At 49.1% G+C, this 19,625-nt stretch overlaps 1 protein-coding gene across 1 annotated transcript; it reads right to left on the reverse strand.

Moving 5' to 3' along the window:
• Positions 1-3,430: 3,430 nt before the first annotated feature.
• Positions 3,431-12,043, reverse strand: LOC128141211 (uncharacterized). Its single transcript, XM_052785819.1, has 6 exons — positions 9,871-12,043; positions 7,199-8,302; positions 6,183-6,248; positions 5,087-5,187; positions 4,273-4,337; positions 3,431-3,671 (listed from the first exon to the last, which is right to left on the reverse strand). Exons 1-6 carry the CDS (start codon positions 12,041-12,043, stop codon positions 3,431-3,433), a joined length of 3,750 nt encoding a protein of 1,249 aa, XP_052641779.1.
• Positions 12,044-19,625: the final 7,582 nt, after the last annotated feature.

The raw sequence follows: 19,625 nt of genomic DNA on the forward strand, positions 1-19,625 counted from the left end.
TGGTGGGGGTGCTTTTTGCAGCCAGCATCTCAGCAACCAGCATTCATGCAAGCACCAAAAATGCTGTCCCCATCATTCAGTGACAGGGGATCTATGTGACATAACCCGGCCAGGAGTCTCCCCAAAACTTTAAGTCAAGCTCTGGGGATGTTTCTCAGCCAGGCTGGAAGAAGACACCCCCAGATCCTCAGGTCATGCCAGGGCTTCCCATAGAGCTCTACCTTAGGGGCAGTGGAAAGCAGGCAGCACTGAGTGCAGATGCAGAACAATTTTTTAATTTCTTAAATTAAGCACCAAAACACCTTATTTTCTTTTTTTCCTTAAAAAAAGTGTTTAATTTCCATGTGCTGACAGTTCTGCACAGCTCTCAAGCAAGATAAGTCAGGAGAAGATGTACAGCAGTGTGGAGCAAGCACTTTGTTTCCCAAGCCAAGCAAGTATTAAAAAAATAATTAAATTACAAGACAAGGAAGACTGTAGTGGGATATTCATGGTCCATAAAGCACACCAGAAGGGTTTGCACAGCCAGTGGTTTGTGTCAGCCAGGGAAGGCAGGAGTGACTGCGCAGGTCACCAGGGCCACAGGGGGTTTGGGGAAGCCCCAGGACCCCCTCAGAGCAGGGTGGACTGCTCTGGGAAGACCCGGTACACCTGGCCAGAGTGGGCCCGGACGCTCCACAGCCACTCAGGGGGCCTGGCCCGTAACTTCAGCTGGAAGGGGTCGAGGTGCAGGCACTCCCCCAGGTCATGCAACTCCATCACCGGCTCCTCCACAGCTCTCACTGGTGGCTCCTCGGGGCTCAGGTTCCTCCTGGGTTGCCATCCCCATCTGGCCACCCTGCACCAGGCACCGGCAGCCACCAGCATTGCCAGGACAGCCATGATGGCTGCCCCCACCAGGATGTCAGCATGGCGGAGGAAGAAGCTGATCCCTGCAAGAGAAGGGCCATGGCCTCATCCTGCTTGCCCCAGTGACCCCCACTGTGCTCACAGAGTCCCCCACATCATGACTGCAGAGCTCAGGGGTGAGACCTGGAGCTGTGGGTGCTCCTCCAGCAGGTTCAACATCTCCCCTGCTGCCCTCCAGAAACCCTCACAGCCACCTCCAGGGCAGAACATCTCTCCCAAACCTCCATCCCAAAGAAATATTTAGACCAAGAGACAGCCTGCAGAAAAGAGCACAGTGCTGGTGCTACCCCAGGAAAGCCCCAACAGAGCAAAGCCATTGCCAAACCCATATGCAGCTACATGGAGGCTAGAAGACCTGCTACCATTCCCATCCAGACCCAAAGGGATCCTCTCCTTGACCCAAGAGATAAGTACGCATTTATAAAATTATTTATATATGAATATAACACCATATCCAGCCAGTCTGGATAGGCTTAGACTGCATAACTGGTTAATGAATTTGGAGGTGAGAGGATGGATGAGAAATGCAATTTGGCTGCAAGCTCACATTCAGGTTTAAGCCACTTCCAATGCTGCAGGGATAAGTAGTAGTTTTCATAAAGTAGCAGCAGTGTTTTGAGTGCATATTGCAGAATATTGGTGTCTTTTTCAGGCTGGGAGGCCCCATTACTCTGCAAGATTGGATTAGCCAGCTCTGATTATAGTCAAGCACGACATGCCATCTGCTTAGCCTTGTGTCAAACATGTCAGGGGAGCACTGAGGTAAACACCAGGAACATCAATGTCTTTCTCACCAAGATCTACACAGTGTGACAGGAGACCACAGGGCACTCCGAGGAGCAACCAAGTTTGCGGATCACATCAATTTCAGCAGAGGTAACTCATAAATCACCCTGGGCCACACTCTGCTTATAGCAACAAGCCTGAGCAGCCAAGATCAGGGGGTGCAGAAGGTCTGGGGAAATAAAGGCCACACGTGCCAAGCTGTAACCCTGATGCAGACAAAATAGCAGACTGGGGAAAGGGAGGCTAAGTCTCATGGAGAGGTTATGCTTGCAAGTGCCAACACAGCCAGTGAGCAGAGCACAGCAGCAAACACCATGGACTGTTACCAGTATTTAAACACCTGTTAAATACTCCAGGCTAAGCTCCAGGTTCAAGTGCTGGCTGTCACATCAAGTCACTGCTCCCAGGGAGCATGAGCTTTACCAAGAGTTTCCATCCAGAGCCTCCCTCGAGCAGGGAGGGAAAAAAAAATCACAGAGGGGTTGAGGTGGGAAGGGACCTCTGGAGTTCATCTGGTCCAACCCACCTGCTCACACAGGGCCACCTAGAGCTGGTTGCCCAGGACCATGTCCAGAGAGTTTTTTTAATATCTCCAAGGATGGAGACTCCACAACTTCACTGGCCAATCTGTGCCAGTGTTCAGTCACCTTCACAATAAAAAAGTGTTTCCTGATATTCAGAGCAAACCTCCCATGTTTCACTTTGTGCCCACTGCCTCTGGTCCTGTCACTGGGCACCACTGAGAAGAGCATGGCTCTGAATTCTTTCCACTCTCCCTTCAGGTATTTATATAAATTGATAAGATCCCCCTGAGACTTCTCTTCTCCAGGCTAACCAGTCCCAGCTCTCTCAGCCTTTCCTCATAGGAGAGATGCTCCAGTCCCTTCATCCTTTTGGCCCTTCACTGGGCTCTTTCCAGTATGTTCATGTCTCTCTTGTACTGAGGTGCCCAGAAGTAGCAACGCTCCCTAAAACTTTCAGGCACCACTCAGGAGAGCCTTTGGGAGCACAGATGTCACACTGAATTACACCCAACGAGCAGCAATACTTCAACCTGACACAGTTAAGTGATGCAGGTCACCCCTTGGATGCCTATCTAGGCTAACCTCTGAAAGCTGATGCCTTTGGAGTCCAGGAAAGGCTGTTTCACCTTTAAGTACAAGACTATCATCCTAACTTAGGATACTGCCTAAACCTCACTCTTCCTCCCTCCCCTTAGTTTCCAGAAGAATCATATTTGCTTCCAAGTCTGCTCATATCTGAACATAACTCCCAAAGAAGAGCTCCTAATGCCAAAGGAGGAAGCCTAAGGGGACAACCAGCTGGGAATTGCCTTGCAAAGATATTATATATCCTTCCCACTCCAGACCAGGACATCTAAAGCCACCACTCTAGTAGCGGTGCCATTTTTAAGCATCACATGCAATGCACAACTGGTAGGACCCCAGTCAAGGGGAGACCCCCTTACCCTGATGCGCTCACTCCAGGTTGCACGTGGCAAGAGTGATGCTGCATAAATTACTTGCCCATGCACACGAGAAAAACACCTAGCCACAGGAGAAAGCAGAGCCACTACTTTGTCTTCTACCTGATCGGGGAGCATGAATGCAGAGGGTGCCAGACTTGGTGGGAGAATGATCTTCGTAGTTCTTTTTGCAGCGGCAGAGGTACGTGCCCACGCCATTGAAGCACTCCGCCTCCTCCCCGCAGAGGCTGACCCCAGCGCTGCACTCATTCACGTCTGTAATGGGGGGAAATAGGTGCCATAAGTCAAGTCAGGCTTGGCATAAAAGGGTTTACTCCAGAGAAAAGTGAAGCACCCACCTTTAACAAAGAGCGAAATAAGCTGCAGCTTCTCCACTCCTACCGAGGTGCCAAGCAGCTCCTCCAGCTGGGAGCGCAGGAGCAGAGACACATTTCTCTCCTCTGGCTTCAGGTGCAGCCAGAAGGTGAGTAGCAGGTTGGCACCACTCATCCTGTGGGCAGGGGAGAGCCCAGGGTGAGGCAGGAGGAAAGCATCACCACCAGGCCTGGCTCTGAAAGCCCATTTAGACCTTCCACTCACTCGTATTAGATTGTGGTGCTGCAGACTCTTGCAAAGATTATTTGTGACAAGAGAAAGCTTTGCACTTGGACCAAGGGAAAAAGGAAAGCCCAGTAATGGCTCCTCACTTGGAGCTAGGTTGAAATGACTAGATATTCACATAAAACAAATTGTAGTGGCAGTTCACAGCCCCAAGTCAGCCTCAACCAAGTGTGGCAGGGACCTTGCTGACAGCTCCCAGCTTTCTCCAGCAGACCCCATGGCAGGTGTGAAGATCCCCATTTTCTCCGGAGTTTAAATCTGTCTAGACCTGTTAAGGCCCTAGGCAGCACTAAACATCCATTTTTACCATCTTTCCTCTAGAAATCAGACTTTTTTCCTACTTTCAAGTCAAGTTGCAGACCACAGGAGAAGAGCAAGGCTGGGTCTCAGCCTGGGGAAGGAGAATGAGAACCCAAGCCACTGCTATCAAAGCAGTACTACAGGCTATAGCAGAGTCACCTGCCAAGCCAGCAGCACAGCAGTAACCCTACCTTTTGATTTCTTTTAACTTTATTTCATTGACTCTGTTGGCAGAAAGCTTCAGGTTCTCCTGGATCTGCAAAGCAACAGAGTGACCAGCACTGATTTGAGGTTTGATGGACAGGAGTATGGCAGCAAACAGTTTCTTTTCTCATTCTCCCCTTCCCCCTTGGACTTCCCCTTCACAAACCACTCAGGACACATTAGATGTCCCATAGCCCAGTGCTCTGGACCTTTTCTCTAGGAGAATATTAATTGCTCCCATCTGCTTAGCTTCATCTCAACCTCTGCCAACACACAAGCTAATTTGGGAAGAGGAAGGGCAATAGTAGCCCCAGGTAAGAGTTTAGGTACTAAACCATTGCAGAGCAGCAGTGGATGGATGGTGGCGTTCTAGGCTAGGCAGCAGGCTGAACCTTGTACCTGCTCCAGTTTGCACCCCAGAAAGGAAAGTTTAGGTGCAGCCCTGAAAGTAGATGCTCATATGCTTGCTGTCTTTTAGGCTGTGGCTTACAGCCTGCCCCATTTCTAGAGGCAAGTTTCAGCCCTTTGTTGGTTGTAACCCTGTCTCTGCAATGCTTTTCTGCTGCCTTGTGATGGCACAGCACTACAAAGGGCTGCAGCAGCTAAACACCAGCCACTGTCACCAGGCGCCCTGCCAGGGCATTGGCATTGGCCTCAGATGACGACCAGCACAAGCAACTCAGTTGATGGTTCATCATGTGGCTTTAACAGAAAATCCCTGGAATGAAGGGCACAACATGGTCTCTAGTAGTTGAAGATTTGGGACATCCCATTTGTTTTTCTCCCCATGCCCAGACTTACATGATTTTTCATATATTCAAGAAGACCCTTTTGGAGCTCACTTCCACCATGAGGAATCCAGTCCTTGGGTTTGATTTCAATAGTTACTTCAAACAGCACATCTACCAGAAGACACAAGATCCTAGCATGTTTAAGTCCACATGACACAAACAGGGTCCTTAAATGAGTTAGTCCTTAAACACCAACACTAGCAGAACAGCTCCACGAGGACACGCTTGCATAAATCAGTGTCACATGCATATTTCCAGAGGTTGTGCAGTAGGTAGAACAAGTTGTAGAGTAACAGGTAAAAACAAACCTTAGCTAATGCTTGGTGCTGAATACTAGAATTGATCATTCAGCAAAAGTATATAAAGCATTAATATGTATCTGATCACACTCATGTTTCTTTAGCTATTATCTTTCCCAAAGGTATCATCATAATTTGTGATGGAGTCTAAAAGCCCACTTCTCTCACCCATCTCTGTTTGGGATCAGCTTAGATAAACTGCTGTGATCTGGCTGAATCCAGGCTGGCAGAGATTTGCCAGAGTCCATTGTTTAAAACTTATTTATTCAGCAATATTTCTCCTATTCAAAGCTCAGGGGCTCTTTCTGTATTGACTCCTTTTTGCAAGCTGTTTCTGTGGCTTGCTCTGCTATATAAGCCCAGTATTATGCTGCTTAGTTGCTAATGCTCCCATAAGGGGGTTTTGCTTCTCTCCCTGGTCTGAGGAGCAGGACTCCTACAGGTTTCTGATCCAGCTAGTCATGAGACACCCATTGGAGTAAATTGGAGAAATTGAGGCTCATTCACCTTAGAAAAATCTTCTTTAAACAGTCAACAAGTAATGCTTGAACTCAAACAAGCCAGCATTTATGTCAGGTTTTGCATGTGAACTCAAGTTTCTCCAGGCTAAGTACAAAGTCGCCAATACACAACTATGGGACTGCAGTGATATCTTAAAAATTAAAATCTTCCAAGTGATTACTATGCAGAAACACCTTCCACTGCTTTCTAAACTTGATAAGCAGGTGATGTCCACGCACAACACCAGTCAGCACACTGAACTTAGGGCAGTGTTTTAAGACAAGCTTAACTCTTTGCATCACTCACCTCCAGGATGGTGCTGGGATTGCAGTGCTGTGTTGTTCTCCAGAGATGCCAGGGCAGAAACCAGATCTGTCAAAGCAAGGGAAAGAATCAGGCTGCTAACCTCAGTGTACCAGAAAGAGGCGGGAAAAGTACATTAGGTATGTGTCATTTTGCAAGAAGAGCACCATGTGCCAGCTCCTTCCTATATTCCTTATACTGAAATTAAGTATCAAGCTCTAAATACAGTCTACTCTTCTCTACAGTGGGAAGTGCTTTTTAGAAGGAAATCACCCCAATAAACCTCATTTGCATTTCTGGAAGTGGATGAAATATTATCTATGTGAAGCCACCAGAGCTCCTACAACCAACAGAGCTGCCTTGGACCCCAATGGAGCAAAGCAGCTTGCGTATTAGCAACTGCAAAAGAGCTAAATAAACTTTTCCCCACATCTACAATGAAGGGGCAAGAACAGTTTGGAGAGGAAGAAAGACCAATTGAAAACATCTTCTCTTCTGCCTTCAGGCAGATATTAATACATATCAGTGGCTAAATATTTCTGTGAAAGAAGTCTACCATCAACTGCTAAACTTTCTTAGGAGACAATCCCCCTTTTTTGCCCTCTTCCCTCTAACGTCCAGAGCTCAAACTCAGTTATCGTGGCTAGGAGCACTGTGCCAGGCTATAGCCAGAACTGTTTAAAACCAAGATGAACATTCATAGTCTGCTTTGGGTATAAAGTCATGGCTGAGAGGCTGGCTCCTCCATGGATAATTCAAAGCACTTGGATTAGAAACCAGCCTGTCCCTGTTAAGAGCATCATCCCATAGATGCCCATGTTACAACAGATAATCCTATCTGTTCTCAAGTACCACCTTCCTTGGATACAGAACGAGTCACAAGTGCTACCACATGGACCAAATGAAGGTAATATCCACGTCTACAAATAAAACCTCTTAAGAGTGCTGCATCACTGGAGATGGATATTGCACAGTGTCAGGCATCAGTTCGGCCACAAATAACCCAAAAAACACCTTACCAAAGAGCTCTTCAGTCCTTTCTCCCAGAGATACTGTATCTCCAGCAGTCACACCAGGAGAGGGGTAGAGAGAAGGTTTTGTATTCATGTTTAGCAGTGGCTCTTCCAGCACTGGTGTCTGCGTGCAACATGCAGCAGCAACCACTTCTTCTGACAGGCTATCACTGGCCTGATCCAGGCCAGATGGTTTGGCAGAGACACCTACGTTGTTGCTGGGCTCCTCTGAGGAAGGGACACCCGCCGAGCGATGTGGGACTACAGTGACCAGAGCAGACACCAGCTCTACATCCCCCTTTGCAATCTCCAAGGCAGATGGCTCAGCTTTATGCCCAGCATCTTGCCCAGCTGGAGCTGGCTCCACCAACACATCATCTTTAGTTTCTCTGCCCTCGGTGCCACCATCCTTAAGGTTCCTTTCCAGCTTGGTTTCATCCCACAGCTGACCACGCTCACTCAGGTCAAGCTTGCTCAGGTTAGCACCAGACTGAGCATCTTCCATGAGATCAGGAGGGTGTTGGGCCTCTTCATCAGGGCTCACAAGCTCAGGCTGGATCCTGCCACCAGCAGGTGCAGCTGATGGGCCCAGAGAGGCTCTCAGCATGGACAAGAAACCTTTTGTTACCGCTGTCCTCCAGCTCTCTTTCTTAGAGGTCTCCTGGACAGGCTCTCGGGAAGCTATGGTATCATTTGAAGAGCCCACAATTTCAGAGTCTCTGAATACATAATACTGTCCTTTAAAATATCTGTATTCATGGCTTAGGGAACCACTCCCTGACAGAAACAACACATGGACTGCAGTAGCTTGTGCAGCAAAGATCAGAGTGCCTTGGTTGTGACAGGCGTACACCACTTTGGTTTCCACACTTGATGAGACCCCCTGGAAGATGATCTTGTCCTGGTTCTTGCCACAGCCATCACTCCCCTGGAATCCCTGGATGTAGATGACAATATGCTTCTGGGGGCCTGCCCAGATGGTCCAGTTGCACCAGGTGTTGGTTTTAATGTCAGCAAGAAATGGCAGGTAAAACATCCCAGACCAATCCTGAAAGACGAGGTGGCAGCTCCTGATGGGGAAGTACTCTATTGCCCAGGGAGGTCCTAGCTCTGACACATCAGGAACACAGAAAACAAACATGTCATCAACAGTTATTGTATGCACCAGGACATGGATATCACTCTTCTAAGAGTGCTGCAAATTGCCACAGAAGAGGCCCCATTTCAGACCCTCTCCTGCTGGGGGATTTCTAGTTTCAGCCCCTGGAGCCACATCTCAGCTCTGCATTTAGAGCTAAGCTGGGGCCCCAGTTGCTCTACAAGCATCTGGCCCTTCACAGCCCATCCAGCCTTCAGCAGCTTTAATTATGTGGGTTTGCTTCCAAAAGAGGTTTGGCCAACAATACTACTTGCTGGAAGTCTTCCTGTATTGGGTTTGCATGGCAAGGTTTTGGTAGTGGGGCATCTACACAGGTGGCTTCTGTGAGAAGCTGCTAGAAGCTTTCCCTGTGTCCAATTGAGCCAATGCCAACCAGCTCCAAGACAGATCCACTGCTGGCCAAGGCCAAGCCCATCAGTGACAGTGGCAGTGCCTCTGCAATAACACATTTAAGAAGGGGGGGGGGAATCAATCCTGTGCAACTGCAGATGGAGAGAGGAACGAGAACATGTGAGAAACAGCCCTGCAGACACCCAGGTCAGTGAAGAAGGAAGGGGAGGAGATGCTCCAGGCACCGGAGCAGAGATTCCCCTGCAGCCTGTGGGGAAGACCATGGTGAGGCAGGCTGTTCCCCTGCAGTGCAGGGAGGTCCACGGTGGAGCAGATATCCACCTGCAGCCCGTGGAGGACCCCACACCAGAGCAGGGGGATGCCCAAAAGAGGCTGTGACGCCGTGGGAAGCCCGCGCTGGAGCAGGCTGCTGGCAGGACCTGTGGACCCATGGAGAGAGGAGCCCATGCTAGAGCAGTCTGTGCCTGAAGAACTGCAGCCCATGGAAAGGACCCACACTGGAGCAGTTCGTGAAGAACTGCAGCCCATGGGAAGGACCCATGCTGGAAAAGTTTGTGAAGGACTGTGCCCTGTGGGAGGGACCCCATGCTGGAGCAGGGGAAGAGCGAGGAGTTGTCCCATCCGGTTTCCCATTCCCCCCCTCCCCCCCAAAGAGGAAGGAGCGGCAGAGACAACATGTGATGAACTGACCATAACCCCCATTCCCCATCCCCCTGCACCACTGGTGGGGAAGAGGTAGAGAATTTGGGAGCAAAGTTGAGCCTGGGAAGAAGGGAGGGGTGGGGGAAAGGTATTTTAAGATTTGGTTTTATTTCTTATTACCCTACTCTGATTTGAATGGTAATAAATTAATTTCCCCTAGTCACGTCTGTTTTGCCTGTGATGGTAATTGGTGAGTGATCTCTCCCTGTCCTTATCTCAACCCACAAGCCTTTCATTATATTTTCCCTCCCCTGTCCAGCTGAGGAGGGGGAGTGATAGAGCAGCTTTGGCAGGTACCTGCTATCTAGCCCAGGTCAACCCACCACGCTTCCCCTCCCCAGACAGCACGTTACGATTACCAGGCAGGGACTGCAGGTGAAAGACACAGCCTCATCCTTGACCCCACAAAGTATTTCTGCCTTCTAAAGGTGGTTTGTGCCAACATAAAAAGTACTGGGAGACCTACCAGCATGTTTCTGTTGCTGTCCTCCTGGCATCTGGGTGTTTCTGGATACATCAGAAGGTTCCTGAGGCTTTTGGCCTTTCAACAGTGTTTCCCCCCACAGGGCTGTGGGATGACCAGGGTGTGCAGAAGCGGTGCTCGAGGAGACATTTCTCTGCTCTCCTGCACCCATTTGGAGAGCTTCTGTGGTTTTCTGCATTTTAAATCCCCCAAGGATGGAGGCAGATGCCAGTTTGTCACTAGCAGCCATGCCCTGATGCTGCACAGGCATCACATGCTCCTCTCTCCTCGCCGCCCAGGTGCCAGGCCCAGAAGCTGGTGCCACCCCCCCAGAGCCACTGCTCACATGGTCCTCGGGCTGAGGAGACACCACACCAGGCCTTGGGACAGTGACAGAAGCTGGGGAGGGACCCCTGGCCATCAAGCCCACAGAGGCTGAGGTTTTTCCTTGCTGGCCACCCGCCTCTCCCAGCACCAGCTTTTGCATCCCAGGGCCAAGGCATCTGGGGGACCCATTTGTGCCCAGTTCAGAGGCTACTGATGGATGGCGAGGTGGCAAAGGGGAGATCATCTCCTGTCCTCCTGGGCTAGCCAGCAAGATGCCTGCCCTTTGCCTAAGTCTGGCAGGGTCCAAATCCAAAGCAGCTGGTGGAGAGAAGACCAGCTTGGACACAGGCTCTGCTTCTGGAGAAAGAGGTGCTTCAGGGATGAAATCAGTAGAGCCAAAGTCTGCAGGGACAGGTTCTGTGCAGGAGACCACCAGCGCAGGGATTGTTTCTGTCCCTAGGGTGGACATGGCTGTGGGAGGATGCTCCAGCCCTGTTGGCAAAGGGGGTACAACCAGCCCTGGCTGTGAAGCTCTGTCACTTTGGTGGTGGCAGCTTTGTACACCCAAGGAAGACACACAAGCTTTCTCAGCAGCTGGACAGTTGTGTGCTTGGGCATTCTGGGGAAGGCTTCCAGGGTCTGCAGGGGCTGACTGCAGGACATGACTGCTCTGGCCATGCAAATGAGGATGCTCTTGCAGGATGTCCCACAGTGCTGTGGGATGCAGCACTGTTTTCCCCCTGATGACTTCCCTAAAACTTTTCAAGGGGGAAATATCCATGAGCTTCGTATGTTGGAGGCCAGTTGTTCCCAGCTCAGGTTGAGTCATGGACAAATCCCTAAAACTGCTTTGGCATCTTTGGCTTCTCTCAGGTAGCAGATGTGAGTGGTCCCTCTTTACCACTTCATATGGGCTACTTAGGCTGGGCATCAGGTCCTTTGCAAGGCCATCAGCATCACTGCTCACTGTGCCATCAGTTGGAATGCTCAACTGGGGATGGCTTTCATCATTCTCTAAGCTGACTGTGCTGAGCCCTTGGTACATGGTGGTATCTGTGCTCTCTTTGCTTTCTCTTCTGCCAGGGAACAAAGACTGCGAGTGTGCAGCCAAGTCCAGGCAACTTGTGCATGTTGGTTTAATAGTAAACTGTAGGTCACCCAGATCTTTCAGCTTCAGGGTAGGGTGTGGGACAGACTGGCTGTTCTCCAGACCTACACCTGCTGGGTGCAGAAAAGGCTCTGCTACCTGCAAGGCACCAAGCAAAGGAGTTTCCAAAAGCACACTTGAAACCCTGTCCATATAACCAAAACCCACAGTGATGTCCCCACTCACAGAGAGACTCTGCCCCCAGGTATCCTGTGCTGCAGTGGGGATTACACCCTCAGGTGTTCCTCTGCCTTGAGCTTCCTTGCAGCATCTCAGACCTCCTCGCAGCTCAGACCCCACTGCACAAGGAGCTTTTGTTTCCAGGAGTGGTGTCCTTGCCCGTTCATCTGGGACAAGCTCAACAGGACTTCCCACAGCAGTAGTACCCAGCATGATCCCTCTTCCCTGTATCAACTCGCCGCTTAACACTGTGGTCTTGTCAAGGCTCACGGTGCTACGTGTGGTTGCAAAGCCCGGCACATCTCTAAGGTTTTCAGCCCACCCAGACTGAAAAATACTATCTTGCTTTGGTAGTTTTGGAGTAGGAGTTTCAGAAATCACATCACCTTTGGAGGAAGATTCACCTTCCTGGTCTCGGAAGATGTAGTACTTCCCTTTAAATTGTGCATCTCTGCAGTTTGGCAAGTACCTCTTCAGCAGCACAATGTGGACAGCTTGAGCAAATGTGGCAAAAACATGCATCTCCTTTTTCCAGCAAGCATAAACCACACTGTTTTCCACCAGTGAAGAAACTCCTTCAAATAGGATTTTGTCCTCATTTTTGTTGCAACCCTCCTTAGTGATAAAGCCCTGAATATAAATTATTATATGCTTTCTGGAGCCTGCCCAGATTGTCCAGTTGCACCAAAAGTCTATGGGGGAATCACCATGGTAGGCTGGGGGAGAAAACTCCCCATACTTGTCCTTCAGGACTCTGTGGCAGCTTCTTACAGGCACATATGCCAATATCCAAGGAGACTCTGACCCTGGAAGACAAGAAGCAATAACCTCAAGTTTTCCTCCATCTCCACTTCCCCAAAAGAGTCACTAGTCCTTATTACCAGAAATTATTTTCAAGGTCCCTCACGTCCCCATTTTGTCACCTCTCGCTCCAGTTTGTCAAGCAGGAGAACACACAAGTAACCCCACATCAGGTCCTGGGGTCAAGGGGAGGAGGCCACCTGAGCATGCACCCATGCACCAGCCTGGGGTGAGCCTAAAACTTCCATCCCAACTGACAGTTTCCATCCACACCTGCTAGCAACCTACCCTAAACCTCCTCCCCATCAGCACTTACCCCACCTGTTTGTGCCACTCTGGAGTAGCTGGAAGACTGGGGGCAGCTGGAGAAGCCCTGGCCGCCACCACCTCCTGCCCCATGGGGAGCCAGGCTGTACCCCTACTGCTACCACCCCAGAGCAGGGTACACTCATGCTTCAAGTCCCCCCTGACATGACCATGCAGGAGCACAGAGGTCCCAACATGGCCACACAGTTAGTGCCACTTGTCCCAGGGAGGCAGGTTCCCATCTGCAGGGTCAGGCTATTTAGGGATCAAAGATAAAGGCTTGGGGAATTGCCACATCTGGACGAGTTACAAAAGCAACGAGTGCACTGTTACATTTGTTGTTTATACACCTGCAGAGTTGGGAGGTAGAGCTCTCCTGAAGGCATCTTCAACCCCTTTAAAGCAAAGGCTTCAGCCAAAGAAGCAGCCCTCAGAGCCTCAGTAGGATGAGCAACATTAGCATCTCACCATAGCTAAGTCAGCCCTCAAAGTGGGAAACCCCTTCCCTTGGGCGGGAAGAAATATAGCATTTTCCAAAAACACTATCTCAAATCTAGAAGAGCCACAAGCCAGTGATAGGTTTACCCTACAGGAGCACAATTAAAGTTTGGATTGAACTTTTGCTGCTTAATTGCTGCCTAACAGTGATTTGCTGCAGCACATTGCTCCTGCCTCCAGGGTCCTGCACTGTGGTAGGGGTTTGGCAGCTGCAAGATAGCACCACGTTATCTCCCATGCTAGCACTGATTTTTTTTCCCTCCCCCAGCACTCAATATCAGCCACATCCCTTCCCTCTCCATGCTACCCCAGGGCCAGATTGTTTCTCCTGGCTTTCCACACCACGGCTTGAGGTACCCAACAAATTCTGGGGAGGATTTATTCAGGCTAAAAAAAAAAGGCTGGTCTGAGGATTAACTCTTACCTGGTTTAACCTTCTGATATTCCCAAGATGATCCACATGCCTATAAAGAAAAGAGAGTCTTATTGCAGACCCAAGTACCACTGCCCATGCTTGTAAAGCTGCTCAGAGAGATCCCAACCCAAACCTGATGGGAAGGGAGCACCAGATCCACCGTGTCCTGGTAGCTTGGGGTTTTGCCTGTGCCTGGACCAAGCCCCTAGGCTACCTCATTTCTTCCATGTGATGATAAACATTCACCCCTCCCTACCTCCAAAAGCATTGCCTCTTTTATGCTGTTAGACCACAACCAGTACAAAAACACAGCAAGCAAAACCCAGCTGTGCTTTAATCCATAGGGGCCATGCAGAGGAGAGAAGGATTTGTAAGCAGGCAGGACACTGCGCCCAGGAAGGGAGTTTCCTACAGGGAACCGAGTCCTCGCTTCCCATCACTCACCCCTGGCACAGCACCAGCAGTATCGCAGCCAGCAGCATCACAGTGGGACCTCAGCATCGCCCCAGGAGCCTGCCTCCCAGTGGCAGGCCCCCACACCCAAGGCACCAGGAGCAGGGCCAGAAGCATCACGGTGGGCAAAGGCTTCATGGCAGAGGCTTACCAGAGGCACAACATTAAAATAAGACCAAAAAAGAAAAGGAAAGGAAAACCTCTCCCTCTCTAAAATAACACCCCAGGCAAAGCAAACATGGAATCACCACCTTTCCTAGGCCCTCCCCAAACCACATCCCTGCAAAGGGTCTAGTCTGGGAGCCTACTCACTCATATACTGTCCTGCTACCCCTGTGATAGCAATTAGCTAATCAATTAAATGAGGCCAGCTATCACTCATTAGGGACAGACCTGCTCTTTCAATTTGCTGTCTAGTATTCCTCCATTGCTGGGTGTCTTGGTGAGAAAGCATTATCCACTATCTGTTTATAATGCATAATGCTATAAACTGGAATTACAGCGATGCTGATACCCCAACCTGACCCAGAAGCAGAGCCCAAGTTGCTTGTTCTCTTAAAAAAAAAAAAGAAGATTCAATTACTGGAGGGGAAAAAAAAAACAACCCTGATGTAAAAGTGTTTTCATCACAACATTTTAACTGGCTTCTGCTGAGGGCTGATTTCCCTTGGGGCTGCACCATCCTGATGCAGGACTGAGTGAAACAGGTGAAACTGCCTTGAAACACAAGCGGCTCCTCTCCTCATCTACACTTAGTGACGACGTGTGGAAAGCAAATAGCCCAGGTGATGATGTGTAAATTATTAGATGCTTAAAATTCTTTCAGCTGTAATAGTCTAACTTGTCATTAGGGGCCACGCAGATAAGGCAATTAGGCTGTTTGACATGTGGCTCTGACAATATTCCTTTTAAAATGTCAATCATCATTTAGCAAAACAAAATAAAAAATCCTTTCTTTCTTCTAAGTCATTACAGCTTGACAAGCTGACAGATGTTCAGGGACAAATACACCCATTTTTTTCATGGGCTGAAACAAGCAGTGTGTCAGACCTTCCCCAGCTGCCTGGGGTTTGTAGTGGCGTTGGTGCAAGCGACTGCATCCTAGCTCCCTGTTTTTAAGCTTTTCTGCCCATTCTGCATGCAGTCCCGCTGGCCAAAAGGCCAGTGAGAGGCTGTAATTCTTCCAGCAGTACAAACCTCCTCCTCCCACGGCTGCCTGTGTAATTACATATTTCCAAAGCTACCCCAAATTCCCTCTCACTGTCCTACGGCAGGCACAGACAGACCTGCAAACACCACTCCACACTTACCATAGAACCATAGAATCATTTAGGTTGGAAAAGACCTTTAAGATCATCAAGTCCAACCATAAACCTAACACTGCCAAGTTCACCGCTAAACCATGTCCCAAAGCTCCACATCTACACATCTTTTAAATACCTCCAGGGATGGTGACCTAACCACTTCCCTGGGCAGCCTGTTCCCTTTCGGCGAAGACATTTTTCCTAATATCCAATCTAAACCTCCCCTGAAGCAACTTGAGGCCATTTCCTCCCTTCCTATCACTAGTTACTATATAGAAGAGACTGACCCCCACCTCACTACAACCTCCTTTCAGGCAGTTGTAGAGAGCAGTAAGGTCTCCCCTCAGCCTCCTTTACTCCAGACTAAACAACCCCAGTTCCCTCAGCCACTCCTCGTAAGACTTGTGCTCTAGACCCTTCACCAGCTTCGTTGCTCTTCTTTGGACACACTCCAGCACCTCAATGTCTTTCCTGTAGTGAGTGGCCCAAAACTGAACACAGTACTCGAGGTGCGGCCTCACCAGTGCCGAGTACAGGGGAACAACCACCTCCCTGTTCCTGCTGGCCACACTATTTCTGATACAGGCCAGGATGCCATTGGCCTTCTTGGCCACCTGGGCACACTGCTGGCTCATATTCAGCCAGCTGTCAACCAGCACCCCCAGGTCTTTTTCTGCCGGGCAGCTTTCCAGCCACTCTTCCCCAAGCCTGTAGCGCTGCATGGGGTTGCCGTGACCAAAGTGCAGGACCCGGCACTTGGCCTTGTTGAACTTCATACGATTGGCCTCAGCCCATCCATCCAACCTGTCCAGATCTCTCTGTAAAGCCTCCCTACCCTCAAGCAGATCAACACTCCTGTCCAACTTCATGTCATTCACAAACTTACTGAGGGAGCACTCAATCCCCTCGTCCAGATCACTGATAAAGATATTAAACAGAACTGGCCCCAGTACTGGGACCCCCCCTGGGGAACACCACTTGTGACCACCTGCCAACTGGATTTAACTCCATTCACCACAACTCTTTGGGCCTGGCCATCCAGCCAGTTTTTTACCCAATGAAGAATATACCTGTCCAAGCCATGAGCAGCCAGTTTCTCCAGGAGAATGCTGTGGGTAACGGTATCAAAGGCTTTAATAAGTCTAGGTAGACAACATCCACAGCCTTTCCCTCATCCACTGAGCAGGTCACCTTGTCATAGAAGGAGATGAGGCTGCTCAAGCAGGACCTGCCCTTCATAAACCCACGCTGACTGGGCCTGATCACCTGGTTGTCCTGTACATGCTATGTGATGGCACTCAAGATGATCTGCTCCATAACTTTCCCTGGCACCAAGGTCAGACTGACAGGCCTGTAGTTCCCGGGGTCCTCCTTCCGGCCCTTCTTGTAGATGGGTGTCACATTTGCTAAGCTCCAGTCAACTGGGACCTCCCTGGTTAGCCAGGACCACTGATAAATAATTGAAAGTGGCTTGGTGAGCATTTCCACCAGCTCCCTCAGTACTCTTGGGTGGATCCCATCTGGCCCCATAGACTTGTGTGTTTCTAAGTGGTGTAAACGCCACGTAAATGGAGTTTGCCCTCATGAACATCAAACAAGGTTGTGTTACTAGGCTATAAACCCTGGAAGATAATCATCCTGGCTGGATGCCCTGCTGCAAAACAGAGAGGTCCCTAAGGTATCATCTGGTTCATGAGGAGAGCAGGAGTGTTTTCTTCATTTTAGCTTACCAGATAGTAGAGTGGAGGCGGTGAAATAAATCATAAGGCCAAGTTTATTTTTAGTTTACTGATATGTAAGTATTCGAGTGATGAATTTTAATGTGTAGGGCATTTTTTCATTTGTTTGGGAGCTATTTTTTTGAGTTTTATCGTGAGTATTTCCATAAAAACATAAATTGTCTATTAGCATGTTTGGTCCTTTTGACTAAATCCTCATGCTCAGTGGTTGCTGATTTTCTTATTTATATTGGGGCCACCTGGCCCAAGAATCTGTTGGAGGAGAGCTGGTGGGCACATTCATGCTGGCCTGTGCCTAGTTGCACAGACAAACTCTGCACAACGGGGCCAAAAAACCCAAATTGCGGGTCTCAGCCTCCCTACCAGCTCCTGCGCTCCTGCTTTCTCAGTACAAGGTTGAATCTCTCCCAGGACGAGCCAATGGACCCGACACGAACCTTGGCAACTGGGCAGCTTTGAAGGTGCTGAGGCGCTTGGGCTGGCTGCAGCTGCTGGGGGGGCACACAGCCGCCTTGGGGACAACTGGTGAGAGCAGGTCCACCAAAGGGAGAGTCACCAAAATTAAGCTGATATCAGCAAGCACTCAAATTTCCCCCTCCCCGGGCAGCATGACATACCAGGAGCTCCTACTTACAACTGTTCTGCTGTCATTTATAAGGCAACATAAACTGGCTGAGAGCCTAGGATAGATAAATTTACCGTCTGCCTCCCTCTAGTGATTGCATTGCTGCATAAAGAGAGAGCAAAAATCACGCTGGGCAATAGTTATTTTTATTTGCTTTCTTAGCAAATCAAAGTAATGGAATGCTTTCATTTTTTCTGTCACTTATTCATGATTCTCTTACGCACCAAAAGTGAATGGAAAGAGCTAAAGAAGGACAAGAAATTAGGATTTCACTCATCACCTCGCTGATAACTGAAGTCCAAAACAAAGTGTAACATGGATGGCAGCTAAATGCTGCTGCAAAAATGTTTGAGGAACAGTGTATCAAAGTCAAGAATATTTTTAGGAAAAAGTGGTAATGTCACCAATAAGCTCTTTTTCTAACAGGTTTCAAAAGTTGTGTTACTATTTAGAGCTCAGCAAGGTGCCCAGCTAAATACCAGGGGATGCATCTGGGGTGGCCATCTTAATGGCTCGGTCCCTCCAAGTGAGCTGACAGTGCTGTGCCTGCAGGAGCTACTCTATTATTTATATATACATTATGTAGAATGAGATCCCTGTATTTAGTTACCAGAGATAAGCATCAGTTTAATTCCCATTTCTTTGTGTCACTCATTAGCCTGATTGATTTTAGGTCAGTTGGGGCCAAACATGCAATTATGCTCTTAGATACAATTAAAGGCAAGGGATTTCTCAGGAGCTGATGTTTTCCTTAAATACGGAGTTGTCTTTCCTTGATCACCGGCTACTTTTCATTGATTTGGCTGCTAATCCTCTGGACTGGGCTCAGGGATGTTTTAAATGAGCAATGCCATCATGCTCCAGTTTATCATGGTGACTGTTTTACCTGTGTTGCTGATGAACTGTAATACTATTAATAAAACCTATATATAGTTTAGACTTCACGCTTTGTGGGAGTTTACAGACAAATAGCATAAATAGCACACCTGCAAGATTTGTGTAAGAAGATGTGTAGCATGGGAGGGCTAAAGTGATTTTTCTCTGGGCTTTCTGATGCCTTCAAGGCACCTATTCCTTCTTTATCCTGACCTGGGAGTCTGTGGACACTGTTATTTAACCTCAGTGGGAGAAAGCTACAGGATCCATATGCAACGAAGATCTTGACTTAAAGATTCCTGCTGTTGATTGCAGAGCATCACATGTATGCATGGAGCCCTTCTCCAGAGCCCTTAGAGCCCAGATGTTTGTGTGGCTATGTCCAGATGTAGAGCCCACATGTATCTATGGCTCTTTCTCTGTAAAACAGTATAAAAAGTCCTGAATATGACAATAAATTGCATGAAGTGAGCAAGTCCCTAGCTCTCTTCATTTACCTGGTAAGCAGACAGAGCTACACCAGCAGGACCCAGTTTCAGCTTTGACCTATAGGTGGTACCTGGGGGGGGCACTTACAGCCCATCCTGGCTTGAAAGACCACAGACTTCTGAGTTTTGACCTGTTTATGAGATGAGACAGAAACGAATGTTGCTGCATGCCAAGAAAGCAACCGCTCACAGGCATTTCCTAGCAGACAACGGTGGGACACGTGCCTCCAACCCCACCGGCCAGCTGAGCTCTTGACCCAAAAGCAGGCTGGCCCAGGGCTCCTGCAGTCCCCCATCCCTCCTTATGGGGGGGCAGCAAAGCCTTTGACCCCATCTCTGCCTTGACTGTATTTCATGGTACAGTTTATCTCCCTCCCCAACACCCAAAGCACTTGCTGCCGCTCATGTAAGGCTTTGTGTTGGAGGTCCATGATATCCCCTGGGTCCAGGTCCCAGGCTCCCAAGGCTGTGGCACATACCTATGGCAAACTCTCTTCCCAGGTCTCCCTCTGTCACTGGTGTAATGTCGCAGGCCAGGGAGCAGCACCCCATGCAGCACAAAAAGTGTTTTTCCTGCACGGCTTTTGCTGTCACCTCGG

This window comes from Harpia harpyja, chromosome 4 (genome assembly GCF_026419915.1).
Source record: "Harpia harpyja isolate bHarHar1 chromosome 4, bHarHar1 primary haplotype, whole genome shotgun sequence".
Lineage (NCBI taxonomy): Eukaryota > Metazoa > Chordata > Aves > Accipitriformes > Accipitridae > Harpia > Harpia harpyja.

Excerpts from the sequence above, each read along its gene's own strand:
- LOC128141211 (XM_052785819.1), bottom strand. The coding sequence starts at position 12,043 with ATGCATGTTTTTGCCACATTTGCTCAAGCTGTCCACATTGTGCTGCTG. Across the intron at positions 8,303-9,870 it reads ACAGCAACAGAAACATGCTG|AGCTAGGACCTCCCTGGGCA; the intron begins GTAGGTCTCCCA and ends CTGATGTGTCAG. Across the intron at positions 6,249-7,198 it reads AAGGACTGAAGAGCTCTTTG|ATCTGGTTTCTGCCCTGGCA; the intron begins GTAAGGTGTTTT and ends TTGCTTTGACAG.